Source organism: Haliotis cracherodii, unplaced genomic scaffold, assembly GCF_022045235.1.
Source record: "Haliotis cracherodii isolate W230 unplaced genomic scaffold, xgHalCrac1.p SCAF_2, whole genome shotgun sequence".
In the NCBI taxonomy this organism is placed as follows: Eukaryota; Metazoa; Mollusca; class Gastropoda; order Lepetellida; family Haliotidae; genus Haliotis; species Haliotis cracherodii.
The window spans coordinates 38,447,879-38,462,691 of NW_027266275.1; the positions used below are offsets into that span (position 1 = coordinate 38,447,879).

Consider the following 14,813-nt stretch of genomic DNA (forward strand, 5'->3'; position numbering starts at 1 on the left):
ACATGTGGCTTTAATGATTATTTTCAGGGTAATCAATAATGTTTGGTTTGGTCTGGTACACAAATCCAGTTTAATATTGATTTTATATTTACAGATTGTCCGGATTTTAACAAAGAGTTATCTTTCCCTAGTTAAACTATGCCACTATTGTTGAAAGTGAGTGTTCACACCAAAAGCTTGGAGACATTATCATAATGAAAATAAGCTTCTGATGAGAAAACATTTATTTATTTTAATCAACAATCTGTTGCTGAAGGGATCATTGTGTTTCGGTATACAGAAATGTACCCAAATCAAAATCCAATCTCATTAAAATCAGATCTTAGTTCTCGCTACCACTAAACAAAGATCTAAGGACATACCATTATGGGTCACGTCGGAACGACCTTTCGTGAATTCTGACCAACTAATGAAATGACTGACAAGAAATCGACATTTGTCAATTAGGAGGCAGCTTTCTCGAGCTTTACGACACTCGTTTCAAACTGGCGATTATGCTTCGAAACATATTTTGACGTATTCTCGATTAAAAAAATTAAAACTGATAAGAAGTACATTCTGGAATGGCTTATAGGTGGCCTCGATTGTATGGATATAATCATAAAACCCGTAACTGTCGTTCAGAATACCCCATGTTAAATATTTCGTGGTTGCATGATTAGAAAACACATTCCGACTGTCACTTTCAAAATCTGGTAAGCTACGCTCTGATTGGTTGGATGAAAGGTCATTTCTACGTGACCCTTAATGGGATGTCCTCAGATCTTTGTTAAGCGATAGCGAGAACTAAGATCTGATTTTAATGAGATTGATCAAAATCCTGACAACGACCCCTTTAACGAAACTGTGCAATCAAATGTATGCCCTTGTTATAAGTTGATATAATATGCAGCAATAGTGAACATTTCATAACAGTGACACAGTCATGTACATTTTGCAACAATACAAAAATATAACAGCAAAAATAAACCCAAGCTCCAAAGCCGTTGCAGCTGGAATAAGACATAAGAGCACTGTTGTCTGCAACCCTGACGTTGGTTTGATTGTATACACACATATCATTAATTGACATACATCAGCAAAGAAAAAAAACACCTCATTTTATAATTTTACTACCATACATGTACACATAACAAACCAACCTGACATTAACCTAGGTCTGAGAAACAATCCATTCCTTGGGGATAAATTAAAGCCAAGTTTAACAAACTCATTGACTGTCCTTTAATCAAGTACATCAGGATTTAGTTCCCAATAGCACAGCTTTATCACAGCATCCGGTAAACTGTGGTTGAACCTGGAGCAGGTCAACCCGTGGTCGATAGTGTGAACACTCACCAAAAACACTGATGCATCACTAAAACCCTACGTCTTAATGGAAGAGTCAGCCATGACACCCATTCAACATTCAATTGCTTCTTGGGACAATGCTTTAACCCACAGGGTCTTTTGTAATGTCTTTTGCTGGAGGTAGATTGTTACCTCTCACTCAGGAAGAAATGAGTCAACTTGAACAATCCATCACCACAGCCTCAGTGTTGTGAACAGTTTGCCATATTTCCACTGTTCTCCAGGTCAGTTTTGACTTACACATATAATACTCTATTTTCCGGTGTAAAGGTCAAGTGTAGCCTGGTCAGTCCAGATTGTGGATTATCTTGGAACAATTATATATATAACTGAAAAAAAGTTAAGCACCCTTCCTTGTTCATTTTCATATATCCTAAACTTCCATGTGCAGTCAAGTCCCGTTAATCCAACATGGCTGGTTGCATATGATTATGTCGGATAAACGAGCACGTCGGATAAAGGAAATTAAGTAGTATCAACGTTTGTCGGTCACAGTTTGCGAAAGGTTCTTCTGACATGACCTGTAATGGGATGTCCTTGGCGATAGCGAGAACTTGTATCTGATTTTAATGATATTGAGGTAATGTAAGCATGTGATTAATCATGTTTTGTTTACTTAAAGCATTTATTGTTCATTGTTAAGCAATTTTATCTCTGCAGCCGTTGTAATATGCAGCTACCAGCTGACTCGTCTAGCTTCAAAACACGAGGCTGTGTACTCGCGGGAGATGACCACAGAGTATGCTGATCAGTGTGTCGGGTTAACGAGACTGAGTGCGAGACTGTTGGATTAACAGGTCTAAATAGCACTGTTTTAATCGGTTTCCATTATCAGTGTTGGATAAAGCCAATTTTCTACAAAATCTACATCTACAAAAGATTGATGAAGATACTGATCTCCTGAACAGGTGGAACATGACACTGTATGCCTTTCCAGGTCACAGTGACTGAGTCATATCATATGATGCAAAGAAGAAGAGGAGGCAGATGAAAGGGTAGTCATACAACTATTGCCTAGGAACTGGTACAAAACATGTGTGTCATTTGATACTTGATTTCAGATTTTGCATGACAATATTATGTCCTCTGAAAACATATGTTTCGGAAGAAAATTACAAGAAACATGGCTATCTCATATGGATATTTATAATATGCGGTGCTAAACTTTTTTCCAGATGTATATAAATATAGGCCATTACTTCAACCCTAGAATTCTTTAATATGTTAAATTCAAAGTTTGTTAATCAAGATTATTCCGTTGGAAGGGTTCCATACTGATTAATAGTTTTTTTCCTGCTTATTTGTAGTTATTTGTGATAAATATATTCAAGTCGATTAACTGAGTGGTTGCAAGAAGTAATGTAGCACCTTCCAGTCAAGTAGAATCATTTTGACGATTCACAGTATAATCAAACAAGTGAATTCACAACAAACAGTTCCATCTAACCTGCTTTTGCATTACAGTGACTAGTACTAAGCAGTTATAAATTAATGTACATCTAGTAATCAACATGTCTGTATTGAGGATATAAAATATTCTGTGGCACATACAAAATTAACTGAATGACAATATTTACAACATTATAGCAAGAATAGCTCCTTGACGTGAGGTGATTGTACATGTGGCATCAAACATATATATAGCACATAGAGATATAGCATATATATACCAGTCATATAGAAGTGTGTGGAATAGAATAAGAGGTTACATTGTACATGAAAGATATACAGATTATATAGTACAGCAATATACCAGTAGCAAGTGTATGACATCATCAATAATTACACTGAACAGGAACAAAAGAATAAGAAATTATATACACACAGACAAACATGTCATCAGTATTTATTTAAAAGCACATAGCTCTAAACTCCTGTCTTCGAAGATTAAAGTGTAGTGGTGTTTAATTTGACAAAATATGGACCCATAGGATTTCTGCAGGTTTCTTACTTTTCAAAATTGAAATATACACAAATTAAAAAAAATTCAAGTCCAAAGTAAATTTTCTGTAAATTACAAGACAGGTGAACTGTTAAGTTATTTATATTCTTCCACAGAGATGTACAACAGTTTTAAAGAAAGAAACTTTAAGTTGTGACTTTCTTTGCGACGCCTTAATGCATCAAAACAGCATCAAACTATTAATTTGTATCCCTGTTTTTCTGCACACAGTTTGAATAGAAGATTGATCAAAGTGCAAGGTCAAATAGTTCATATCTTTATGATAACAATATGTATTTGGCAATAAATTAATATTATCAATTTTGTGTTTGAGAATATTTATCATAATTCTAAGTTACCTAAGTACCTTAACATTGCCATTTGTCATCAAAAGTCAAGGTCAGATATTGTATACAGTCAAGACTCGTTAATCCGACAATTGTTAACAGTGTCAGATTAATGGGACTTGACTGTACATATGCTTTTGACACCATAGTTGTTGAAACTGGTGTCCTTAAGTAGCTACCTCCATAGGCTAGGTGAGTGATTGATGTTCCTTTTATACCATGGTCAGCAATATTTCAATCATACTGCCATGGCCTGTAAGTAATTGAGTGTGGGACAGACAAACCAGGGGTTGATAGCATAAGCAACCATCCACAGAATCAGGTACAATAACACCAGTACAATAGCCAGGTCTCACACTACAAACCCCCAATCGGCCATTACAACACACATGGCTATGGGGGATTCCTCCTACCTGTAATCCCCACAAGAGTCTCAAGGCTATGGATCACCAAAGTGTCAGTTATATTCTCATATATGAATTTTATATAAATAAATTTGCAAGAAGTGATTGACCTTTGTGTGGAATAATCCCTGAAGTATTGTGTATTTTACCTCCTGAACAAAATAGACAAACAAACCCTATAATGGCTGCAAAGAGTAACCCAAAATGGGCCTCACACAGCACATACCCAAAATGGGCCTCTTGTTACATAATCTGTGTTGAAACTTCGGAACTATGAAACATCTGAACTAAACTATTGCACAAGACTATCATGATACACATCTGGTAAAGTATGTCTGACAATACAGACACTGTTTGAAAGACAGCAAGCTTAAAAGCAGAACAGACATTTCAAATTTTCACAACCAAGTTTGCTAAGACAAACATATTCTGAAAAGAAACAGTGTTGATCCAATCTCATTAACTTAGATCTTTTACTCTGATGCAATACCTTTCTGCATCAAGATCTGATAAATATTCCATTAGAGGTCATGTCGGGTGAACCCTGAGTAACTTTGACCACCCAATGTAAATGAAGGATCCATGGGTTCTTGAGCCAATCACACATCAGCTTTCTAAAACTTGTTTTCCTTCACTTCCCTACCACCTCAATTTGGAATTTTTGATATTAAAAGATAATCCACAGACATTTCCCTCAATAATACACCATTACTGAAGGAGATGTCACGGTGCTCAGGTACAACAGGATGTATAAACTTTTCACAATATAAGGCACAACCTTTATTATATTCCATTTAGTACTGCCTGTTTATGTTCGCTTTTGGAATACAGAAATCAGATCATATATACATGCCACTCTGAATGCTTCGGTCACTCATACTGAGAATTCAGAAGCCTTGACATGGAATGGCATATTAGAACGTTCACCTGACGTGACTTCCTACATGGGAATTGGCAGATATTCATGCAGGGAGGTATGGTATTGGAGTAAAAACTCTGAATTTGTTTGATCAGATTTTCAGAATGTTTTTAAGGCATAAGAAGATACTTAGGCCAAACTGATAATATATAACATGCTACATAATTCTTCTGAAATACAATTCAGAAAGACTCAAACTGTCTCCATGCTAAACAGTCAGAACCTACGCTGACACGTGAAATACCTGGTTTAAGGCAAAAAGTCATGTTGGGTTGCTTGTATCTTGCTTTTATCATTTTACTTAAACCCAAATTGCTTCACATTAAATGTAACCCTTGAAAAATGAAAGATGATTAATTATCAGCTCCTATCACTACAAATTCACAGGACTCTGGCATGCCTAAGGGACTCAACTTCTAATATGAAGTTAATTCTTATACTTTAGATACCAGTAAAAGACTTGTCAGCTTCTTGTCAGAGTATTGAGAAACTTGGGTTTAATGCTACTTTGAACATTATTTCAGTTATATCACAAGGAGTTGCTATGAGGTTACTGATATCACTTATAACATATATGCACACAGTGAATGTTGAGGCACAAGCAGTATGGAATAAGTTTTAGGTAAAGCAGTATGTGTACATAAAACAATATTTCCCTTACAACATAATTTAAAATGTTGCTTATTAGCTAGGCATGGTGTGTATTTCAATTTTATAAGTAAACTTACGTAACTACAAGTAATATGATACAAATTTCATAAACATGATTTGTTTGCTGATACCTACTGTAGAAAAAGCAAAAATGAATTTTTTACTATGACCTGAGAATGACAGATTGCATGACATAGTAAAATCAAAGCTGGCTTTTGACACTGCTTTTGTCCCAGGAAACAAATACTATGGGTCAACAGAGTGTCATAGCCCTGCCCCTTGAGATGATGATGATGTTGCACCCTGCTGCAGCTGTTGCTGTGACGGCACTGGAGCAGGAGGCTGGGCACTCCGTTTCGGAAATACAGGTTTCCCTTTCCGACCTCTCTTACTCCCTTCATCCTGGTCACTGAAAAAAAGACACTGGGGAATGTCAATATGTCACCATTTACTGCTAAACAAACTAAGAACACGAAAATGTCACTATTCCCATCCATGGGGCATATTAGAATTTTGCTTGTTCATAAATAGTAGTGAATAATTAGGTGAGGTGAGGTGAGGTGAGGTGAGGTGAGGTGAGGTGAGGTGAGGTGATGTGATGTGATGTGATGTGATGTGAAATTTGGTTTAACGTCGCATCCAAGATTGTTGCACTTATATAGCGACGTGCATGCACGTGTGTGTGTGTGTGGCTGCTTGTACTAGTCTGGACTAATGCTGATTTTATAGTTCTAACCCACTGAGATACCATGCCGCAGTTTAACATGAATACCACATTCAGACACAGTATACTGACTCCAGGCCATCCAGACATTGTTTTAGCCCCTTAATGCTGAGCGCCAGGGGGTAACGGCAAGTACAACCTTGTAACACCTTTTGGTACGATGCGGCCAGGAATCGAACCCCAAACCTTCTGCTCTCCATGTGAATGCTCTACCACTGGACCATGGAGGCAATAGACAACTGGGGACCTAACCTGCTTCTCCATGGTTTTTTTTATTCTGTATAAATTTGGATGTAAATACATCAAATATATACAAAGAATAATAATATGTCAATCCTATTGCAATCTCAATAAAATCAGATCAAAATTCTCGCTGCCGCTAAATTAAGATCTGAGGACATCCCATTACGGGTCACGTCAGAACTTTGGCCAACCACGGAAATGACTAACAAGCAGTCCACATCAGCCAATTAGAAAGCAGCTTTCTCGAGCTTTGCGGCACTCGTTTTAACCTGGCGACTTACATTTCAGATAACCCTTGAAAAATATATTGACACATTTCTCGATTACAATTTTGAAAACTGAACAGACGAGCATTCCGGAATGTCTAATATATAGTTACGACTGTATGGCAGTGCTTTCCACGTTCTGTGCAACGCCTCCTCCATTCAAATGTTTATCCCATGTAAGTGAGATATAGACGATAATTTTGACGGAATCAGTCGTACGGGCCTTAACTGTCGTTCGGAATTCCCTGTGTTAACGTTTTCGAGGTTGCATGATTAGAAAACACATTCCAAATGTCACTTTCATGATCTGGTAAGCGACGCTTTGATTGGTTGGATGAAAGGTCGTTCTGACGTGACCCGTAATGGGATGTCCTCAGATCTTTGTTTAGCAATAGCGAGAACTAAGATCTCATTTTAATGAGATTGATCCTATTGTGTTCTAGAAACACAACAAAGAAGAGCCAGGTAACAATGTCTTCAGTTAACCTGCATTTCCTGCATTACTGTCTTGTAACTGTTATAACTCTGAAGTACTCCTTACTTGAAGAATGGTAGGGTGGTCATTAAAGTTTCTTTTGTGATGCTTGCCACAAATTGTTCATTCTTCTCCATGAGTAGGTTGATCATTCGACGTAGGTATTTCTGGAGTGACTGACGACGAACCTCCACCACCTTGGCATCCTGAAAATACATTGGAAACACATGGTAGGACACATCTGTATCAACACATGGTAAGACATATGAATTGTTTTCTTTAGTCTAAAATAAGGAACCATCTCCAGAGATTAACATAAGCATAATATTGTGCAAAAAAAGATTTCTCACCTTGCTGCCGATTGTTTTCTTGGGTGGGAATTCATATTTGCTGACCAGCGGGTAGAGTTTTTTTAACTTGACATGCAGATCATGAAACTGGCTATATCGGCGGTAGACATTCCACTCTTCATCTCGTATCCGGACAAAAATCTGAGCAACAAATCAGAAATACATTGTATGTCCTTGTATGTCTATGTCTTGGATTTGTGTCTGAGGTTTGTGTCTGGAGTCTGTCTTGGATTTTTGTCCATGTCGTGTCTAGAATCTGTGGTCTGTGTCATGAAGCTATGTCTGAAATCTGTATCTGGAGTCTGGAGACTGTTTGGAGTCTGTGTCTTGGATTTGTGTTTAGGAGTCTGTCTGGAGTCTGTGCCTAGGGTGTGTGTCTGGGGGTCTGTGTGAGGAGAATGTGTCTTGTGCCTGTTCCTAGGGTCTGTGTCTGGAGTCTGTGGTTGACATATGTGTCTGGAGAGTATGTGAGTCTGTGTCTCGGGTCTGTGTCTTGGGTGTGTGTCTGGGGGTCTGTGTCTGGAGTCTGTGGTTGACATATGTGTCTGGAGAGTATGTGAGTCTGTGTCTCGGGTCTGTGTCTTGGGTGTGTGTTTGGGGGTCTGTGTCTGGAGTCTGTGGTTGACATATGTGTCTGGAGACTATGTGAGTCTGTGTCTCGGGTCTGTGTCTAGGGGTCTGTGTCTGGAGTCTGTGTCTAGGGGCTGTGCCTGGAGTCTGTGTCTAGGGGCTGTGACTTGGGCGTGTGTTTGGGGGTCTGTGTCTGGAGTCTGTGGTTGACATATGTGTCTGGAGACTATGTGAGTCTGTGTCTCGGGTCTGTGTCTAGGGGTCTGTGTCTGAAGTCTGTGTCTAGGGTCTGTGTCTGGAGTCTGTGGTTGACATATGTGTCTGGAGACTATGTGAGTCTGTGTCTCGGGTCTGTGTCTAGGGGTCTGTGTCTGGAGTCTGTGTCTAGGGTCTGTGTCTAGGGTCTGTGTCTTTGGTGTGTGTCTAGGGTCTGTGTCTTGGGTGTGTGTGTCTGGGGGGCAATGTCTAGGGTCTGTGTCTTGGGTGTGTCTGGGGGTCTGTGTCTAGGGTCTGTGTCTTTGGTGTGTGTATAGGGACTATGTCTTGGGTGTGTGTGTCTGGGGGTCTGTGTCTAGGGTCTGTGTCTGGGGGTCTGTGTCTAGGGTCTGTGTCTAGGGTCCGTGTCTTGGGTGTGTGTCTGGGGGGCAGTGTCTAGGGGCAGTGTCTAGGGTCTGTGTCTTGGGTGTGTGTCTGGGGGTCTGTGTCTAGGGTCTGTGTCTGGAGTCTGTGTCTAGGGTCTGTGTCTGGGGGTCTGTGTCTAGGGTCTGTGTCTGGAGTCTGTGTCTAGGGTCTGTGTCTGGGGGGCTGTGTCTAGGGTCTGTGTCTGGGGGTCTGTGTCTAGGGTCTGTGTCTGGAGTCTGTGTCTAGGAGCTGTGTCTGGAGTCTGTGTCTAGGGTCTGTGTCTGGAGTCTGTGTCTAGGGTCTGTGTCTGGGGGTCTGTGTCTAGGGTCTGTGTCTGGAGTCTGTGTCTAGGGTCTGTGTCTTGGGTGTGTGTCTGGGGGTCTGTGTCTAGGGTCTGTGTCTTCGGGCTGGGTCTAGGGTCTGTGTCTAGGGTCTGTGTATTGGATGTGAGTCTGGGGGTCCGTGTCTGACAGCTGTGTCTGGAGTGTATGTGAGTCTGTGTCTGGAGTCTGTGGTAGACACTAACCTGGTACACATGGTGTGAGTCGGTGGCAGTCCCTCTGATGAAGGCTGAAGGGATCCAGATGTTCACCAGGGTCCGAGGCAAAGCAAGGCTGGAAATCAACAAACAGTCAATGAAGGAAAAGTATACAAATAATTAATAATTCAAAGTAAAGAAACATTTCTCTTATTATTTATTTCATTATGAGTTTTTATCTTCTCAAACAATTCAAAGACAAACATGACAATACATACGCATCTGTGTCCCCCGGCAAGGAGTCTTCAATGGAGGCTTGGGAGTCATATGGAAGCTGAAATGAGTGAGAGAGCGTATCAGTCAGCAACAGTACAGCTACCATCACAGTCACAGTTTCTCATTGGTAATGGGTAGCCCACTTGACTTAGTAGCTGCAAGTTGCTGTGTAGACTTGCATCAGAAACCTATCATCATGGTTTCGAATCCTGGTTTGCCCTGATTATATATATGACAGCATATCTGTGCCCATTGGCTTCATGAAAGTTGTAAAGTCTAAGACCTGGATTACTTCAGGCCTTCCTTCCACATCAAGCTGACACACCCTGATATAACTGAAATACTGTTCAAAGCTGTGTTAAACACAACCAGTCAGATATCATGAGGTACTTAATCTCCTGGGTTACACGGTCCACACAGTAATTTTCTTCAGTAGCAGAGTAGAGTGGTGTACGGAGGGACTCACTTTGATACTCCACATGGGCAGTACTTGACCAGTGGTCAAAGGAGCTCTCGTCATGCTATGCAAAGTTGGATCCCTTAGCAGTGCCAGGATCTGCTGTTCCAGATACCCGTTTCCCCATAATGATCCTTATACCAACCAATACTCGTGCTCATGAATTGGTAAACATCTGGATGGTTAATGCCACTTCAGGCTTTTCCCCCACATCAAGCTGAGATGCCATGGCATACATATGAAATACTGTTTAAGGTGGTGATAAACCCAAATCACTCATCCATATAGTCATTTATTGTGTAGCACAATATAAACAGTTTTCCTTACAGCAAATAGTTAAATAAAACAGCAGATAAAATAGCAGATAAAACACACACAGTTATATCCTACATTGAAAATACACATCTATAACCCAGTTATAGATGCAGTTAAAACACATTTATAACAGTAATATCCTACATATAAAATGCAGTTATAATAAAAGGTAACCATGGTAACATACTGGTCCACGGAGGTTGACCAGCTCCTGGCGGAGTTGCTTCAGCAGCGTCTCCTTACTGTTGAGTTGTCGATGCAGCAACTCATTGAACTCCATCAGCTCGCCATGCATTTCCGCTACCTGTAACATTGTAACTAACACTGTAACAGTAGCTTTTATGATTATATATATATTGCCTAGTATTCCGAGTATGACGTTATTAATGTGTAGGACTCTGAGCTACTGCAGGCTACTTTTTCATGGCAAAAATGTTTGATCATCTTATCAAAGGATGTCAACAGAATCATGATGTTCTATTCTTACTATCAATCATCCTTGGGGATCTCTCACTATCCTTGGGGTCAGTAATTGGGTGGTTTGTTACACAATCAAATGTCTTCATTCATCATGTTTATCATAAACAATGTTTGAAGACATACCATGGTTTAGAAAATAGCAGAAGGCTATGGACCTAGTTGGGAAATTTGCCACTGTAGTCAGTCATACCATCGATCTGATTCTTACATATAAAATTGGTCAATTGCACGCAAACTTTACCCAGAAGAATCATAAGCTGGACTTATCACCAAATAATTACAAGAGTCATCAGGAGACGACATATCCCCCTGGTCTGGTGCAATTAAGAAGTGGAGTTTGGCTACTTATACCACACTTTTGGTTCACTGCCATTGGATACCTTCAGTTCAGTGAAGGAAAAAATAATGCTGTTCAGTAATTTTTAAAATCCCAAATCATCATATGGCACCAGTTCACCACTAGACTGATCTGTAAAGCAAGTTTCATCTAGAAATACTTAACGGTTTTGGAGTTCTGCTCTGGAAACAAGCACTACCCTCATTTTCACTAAAAGTCCACCTTTTCGTCATGAAAAAAACCCAAAACAAATCCCAAATCATCAAAAGGCACCAGTTCATCACTAGACTGAACTGTATAGCAAGTTTCATCTAGAAATATTCAAATGTTTTGGAGTTCTACTCGAGCACTACCCTCATTTTCAGTCCAACTTGTCATAAGGAAAACAAGATAAAAAAATAAAATAATCCCAAATCATCAATAGGCACCAGTTCAACACTAGACTGATCAGTGTTGCAAGTTTCATCTAGAATTCTACTATGAATGTTGAATATACTCGATTCTGATTGGTCAATCAGAGGCTATTAAATCACAATAAACCCCTCTGATTGAAACAGCTGGTTTGATGGCCGCATCACCACAGAAGATAATATTCATAGAATAGTACTATTTTCAGCATATTTTCAGGCATATTTAAATAATTATATCTACAATTACAGGTTACAAAATGCACAGATGCAGTTACTACAATATTCAAAGGATGTGTGGCAGTACATTTCGTGCAGAAAACACGATAGAAATCTACAAAGGCAATGAATATACGTTTTGGAGTCAACAGAGAGCTTGGAATTTTGGCGCTTTTCTATACCTGCTAAATTTAACATTTGAAACCTCACGCTGTGTGTTTGGTTCCAAATTCAATTTAGCGGGGTTAAATCTTCAGGTAACCTAGCTCTACACTGAAAACACAGTATGTTTATCTCCTAAGTATTCAATGGTTTTAGAGTCCTGCTCTGGAAGCAGAAAATGGACAACTGACGGTCGGAAGGAGGACAGCAGATGGAAGGACGGACGGACATGCTGATCGCTACATCACCCCATTTTTTCAAACTGGAGGGATGACAATATGAATTCTCTACACAAATTTATGCATTTCTGAAAAATATCATTTATAGGAAAATGAGTGCACAAAAACACATACTTCATAAATGCAAGTTTCGCAGGAAGGAGGAACTACTTTCAAATTGACCTTGACAGGTTATTTGATTACCGTATTCGACGTAATAAGCGCCCCGCTCCAATAAGCGCCCATGACGATATTTACTAGTATATTTTCTATTGAACAATCTCAATTAGCACCCCTTCCTATTGATCAATGTACACAAGACGTATTTATTCGTGTATAATACGCACTCGCGTGTTAAATGCACCCTTAATTATGGGCATTTAAATCCTGGAAAAATATATCCGTCGTATATAAACATTTCAGACATTAACCACGAAATTTACGAACTTTCAAAATAATATTCTGATAGGAGCCCGCTTTTTCTAATTTTGAGAGCGCCCTGGGCGCTTATTACGTCGAATACGGTATGTGTATAAACAGATAAGTTTTGTAAGGGCATTTGCAGAAACTCCAAACTTATATAATTGTTAAACTAGGACAAAAAAAGTTCACAATTAAAGAGTAACACAATCAAAAATGGCACAATGCTAGGGGTTGTTATTTTTAGATTTGCATGGAAATACAAGGGTAGTGATAAAGACCTCTTATATCCACTGCATTTGTAGTACATGTATAGTGTGTTGTGTATTCCTGTGCATGTCATGATATGTAACAAAACTTGTGCCAACAGCAATTTAATTATTGAAGTAAAACATTTTTTATACGAGCTTTATTACTGATCTACTTAGATGAATGCACAAAACATGAAGACCAATCCTTAAATAAGATTCAGTAATTTAATTTCTAAATGTAGTGACCTCCGGTTATCATTCAAGGTAGCAGGGAAATCCCCTCTCATACCAAGTGGTCTAAGTGTTGGCTCATCAAACTGAAGGTCCTGGTTCGATTCCCGAAATGGGTACATCGTGTGAAGCCAATTCTTGGTGTCAACCGTCATTATATAGCTGGAATAATGCTGAAAATCATGTAAAACCCAACTCCCTCACTCACTCTCAGCATACCTGGATGAGTTTCTTCTCGTACTCCGATGCCTCGTAGCTGTAGTCAATCATGGGTTTCTCAGGGGGGATGGTTGGCTGGGGGTCCTCCAGGCTCACTCCCAGGTTAGCTGACAAATACAAGGCAAACAATTATTCAATCAATCTCTTACATGTCACATAAAACATCCACATGTTCTTCTAAGTTTGCAAAAGTTTGTTTTTTTAAATAATGTGTCTGATTAAAAATTATTGTATTCTGTATGATATTTTGTTTCAATATTTGTTGATTTCAAGAACCATTAATAGGAATGTAAACTTAAACCTGATAAACGATTTCTATATTTTTGAATTTGAACTCCTGCAACTTGGTCATGAAAATATGGGCTTCAATCCCGAATTGTCTTCCAAAATCCCTTCTTATGACACTAATTCAAAAGATCAGGCTTCTATACGCTTACTGGTTTGTAAATTCTGGTTATATCTGAACCGCCCCAGAGAATGTGGATATTGAAAGAATGTGAGTTCCCAGCGTACCATCTTTGTTAACAGCCTCAGTCCTCAGGAGTTGTACAGCGTTCACATACTTCCGCAGCTGGTGCTTCAACAGCTCGTTCTCCCTGCACACAACAACACAGCAGCATGACCCAGCCGAGACCCAGCAGGCTAATGTATACACTACCCTACTACCGGTCGGAAACTGGGTGAGATACCCCCACTATAGATTAGTGAAGGGTGTAGGTGTACAGGACAAATGGGTATGAAAACAGTAAATAGCTCAGCAAGGTCGAACCAGTAACATTTATATAGGCTGACACTATGGAAACAGTGCTTGTCACTATGGCAACTTACTTTGGTGATGCCTGTAGTATAGCAAGGTCCACTCATTAACATTATGGCAGTCTGTAACTATGGTCAGAGTGCTTGTTCCCAAGGCAACTTGCATCTCCAACGCCTCTATCTTAGCAAGGTCCAACCAGTAACATTTATATCAGCTGTAACCATGGTGACAGTGCTGGTTCCCATGGTAACTTACTTCTGCAATGCTTGAATCTTGGCAAGGTCCATCTCCTGCCGAGACTGCTGCTGCAACTTCAGCTCCTCAATTTCTGCCCGCAACATCGATGAAGTCTCCATCTCATGCTCCAACATCGCCTTCACTGACCTGAGGCATACAATGTATCATATGAGATGGGCAAACAGGTGGCAATGTTACATGTTTCCAATACAAAACTACTATCTTTGTTGTTACTGAAACACCCACATGCCAGTTGCCATGGCAACAGACTAAGCACCAGCCTATACCTATTCCATATCTAATCGCCTCTCCATGCAAATGTTGATGAACTTCCCCTTGATGCTGACTACAACTCACTTGTTCTGCTCCTCGACCTCATCCTTCCGTAGCATCATGGCAACTACAGCTTGTTTCAAGTCACCTACAATGAAAAACAATCAGTAGTTAGTAAGTCTCTTCCCCTTTGTTCCTCACATTACTGACTAAC

At 39.7% G+C, this 14,813-nt stretch overlaps 1 protein-coding gene across 1 annotated transcript in view; it reads right to left on the bottom strand.

Moving 5' to 3' along the window:
* Nucleotides 1-760: 760 nt before the first annotated feature.
* Nucleotides 761-14,813, bottom strand: part of LOC139468069 (sorting nexin-29-like) — a 30,982-nt gene continuing 16,929 nt past the window's right edge. The window contains exons 13-22 of the mRNA XM_071249777.1: nucleotides 14,684-14,747; nucleotides 14,345-14,473; nucleotides 13,846-13,928; nucleotides 13,333-13,439; nucleotides 10,576-10,692; nucleotides 9,619-9,674; nucleotides 9,389-9,476; nucleotides 7,672-7,812; nucleotides 7,388-7,527; nucleotides 761-6,022 (exon numbers count right to left, since the gene is read on the bottom strand). Of these exons, the coding sequence (XP_071105878.1) occupies nucleotides 5,878-6,022; nucleotides 7,388-7,527; nucleotides 7,672-7,812; nucleotides 9,389-9,476; nucleotides 9,619-9,674; nucleotides 10,576-10,692; nucleotides 13,333-13,439; nucleotides 13,846-13,928; nucleotides 14,345-14,473; nucleotides 14,684-14,747 (1,070 nt within the window). The 3' untranslated portion in view covers nucleotides 761-5,877. The remainder of the gene's footprint in view (nucleotides 6,023-7,387; nucleotides 7,528-7,671; nucleotides 7,813-9,388; nucleotides 9,477-9,618; nucleotides 9,675-10,575; nucleotides 10,693-13,332; nucleotides 13,440-13,845; nucleotides 13,929-14,344; nucleotides 14,474-14,683; nucleotides 14,748-14,813) is intronic.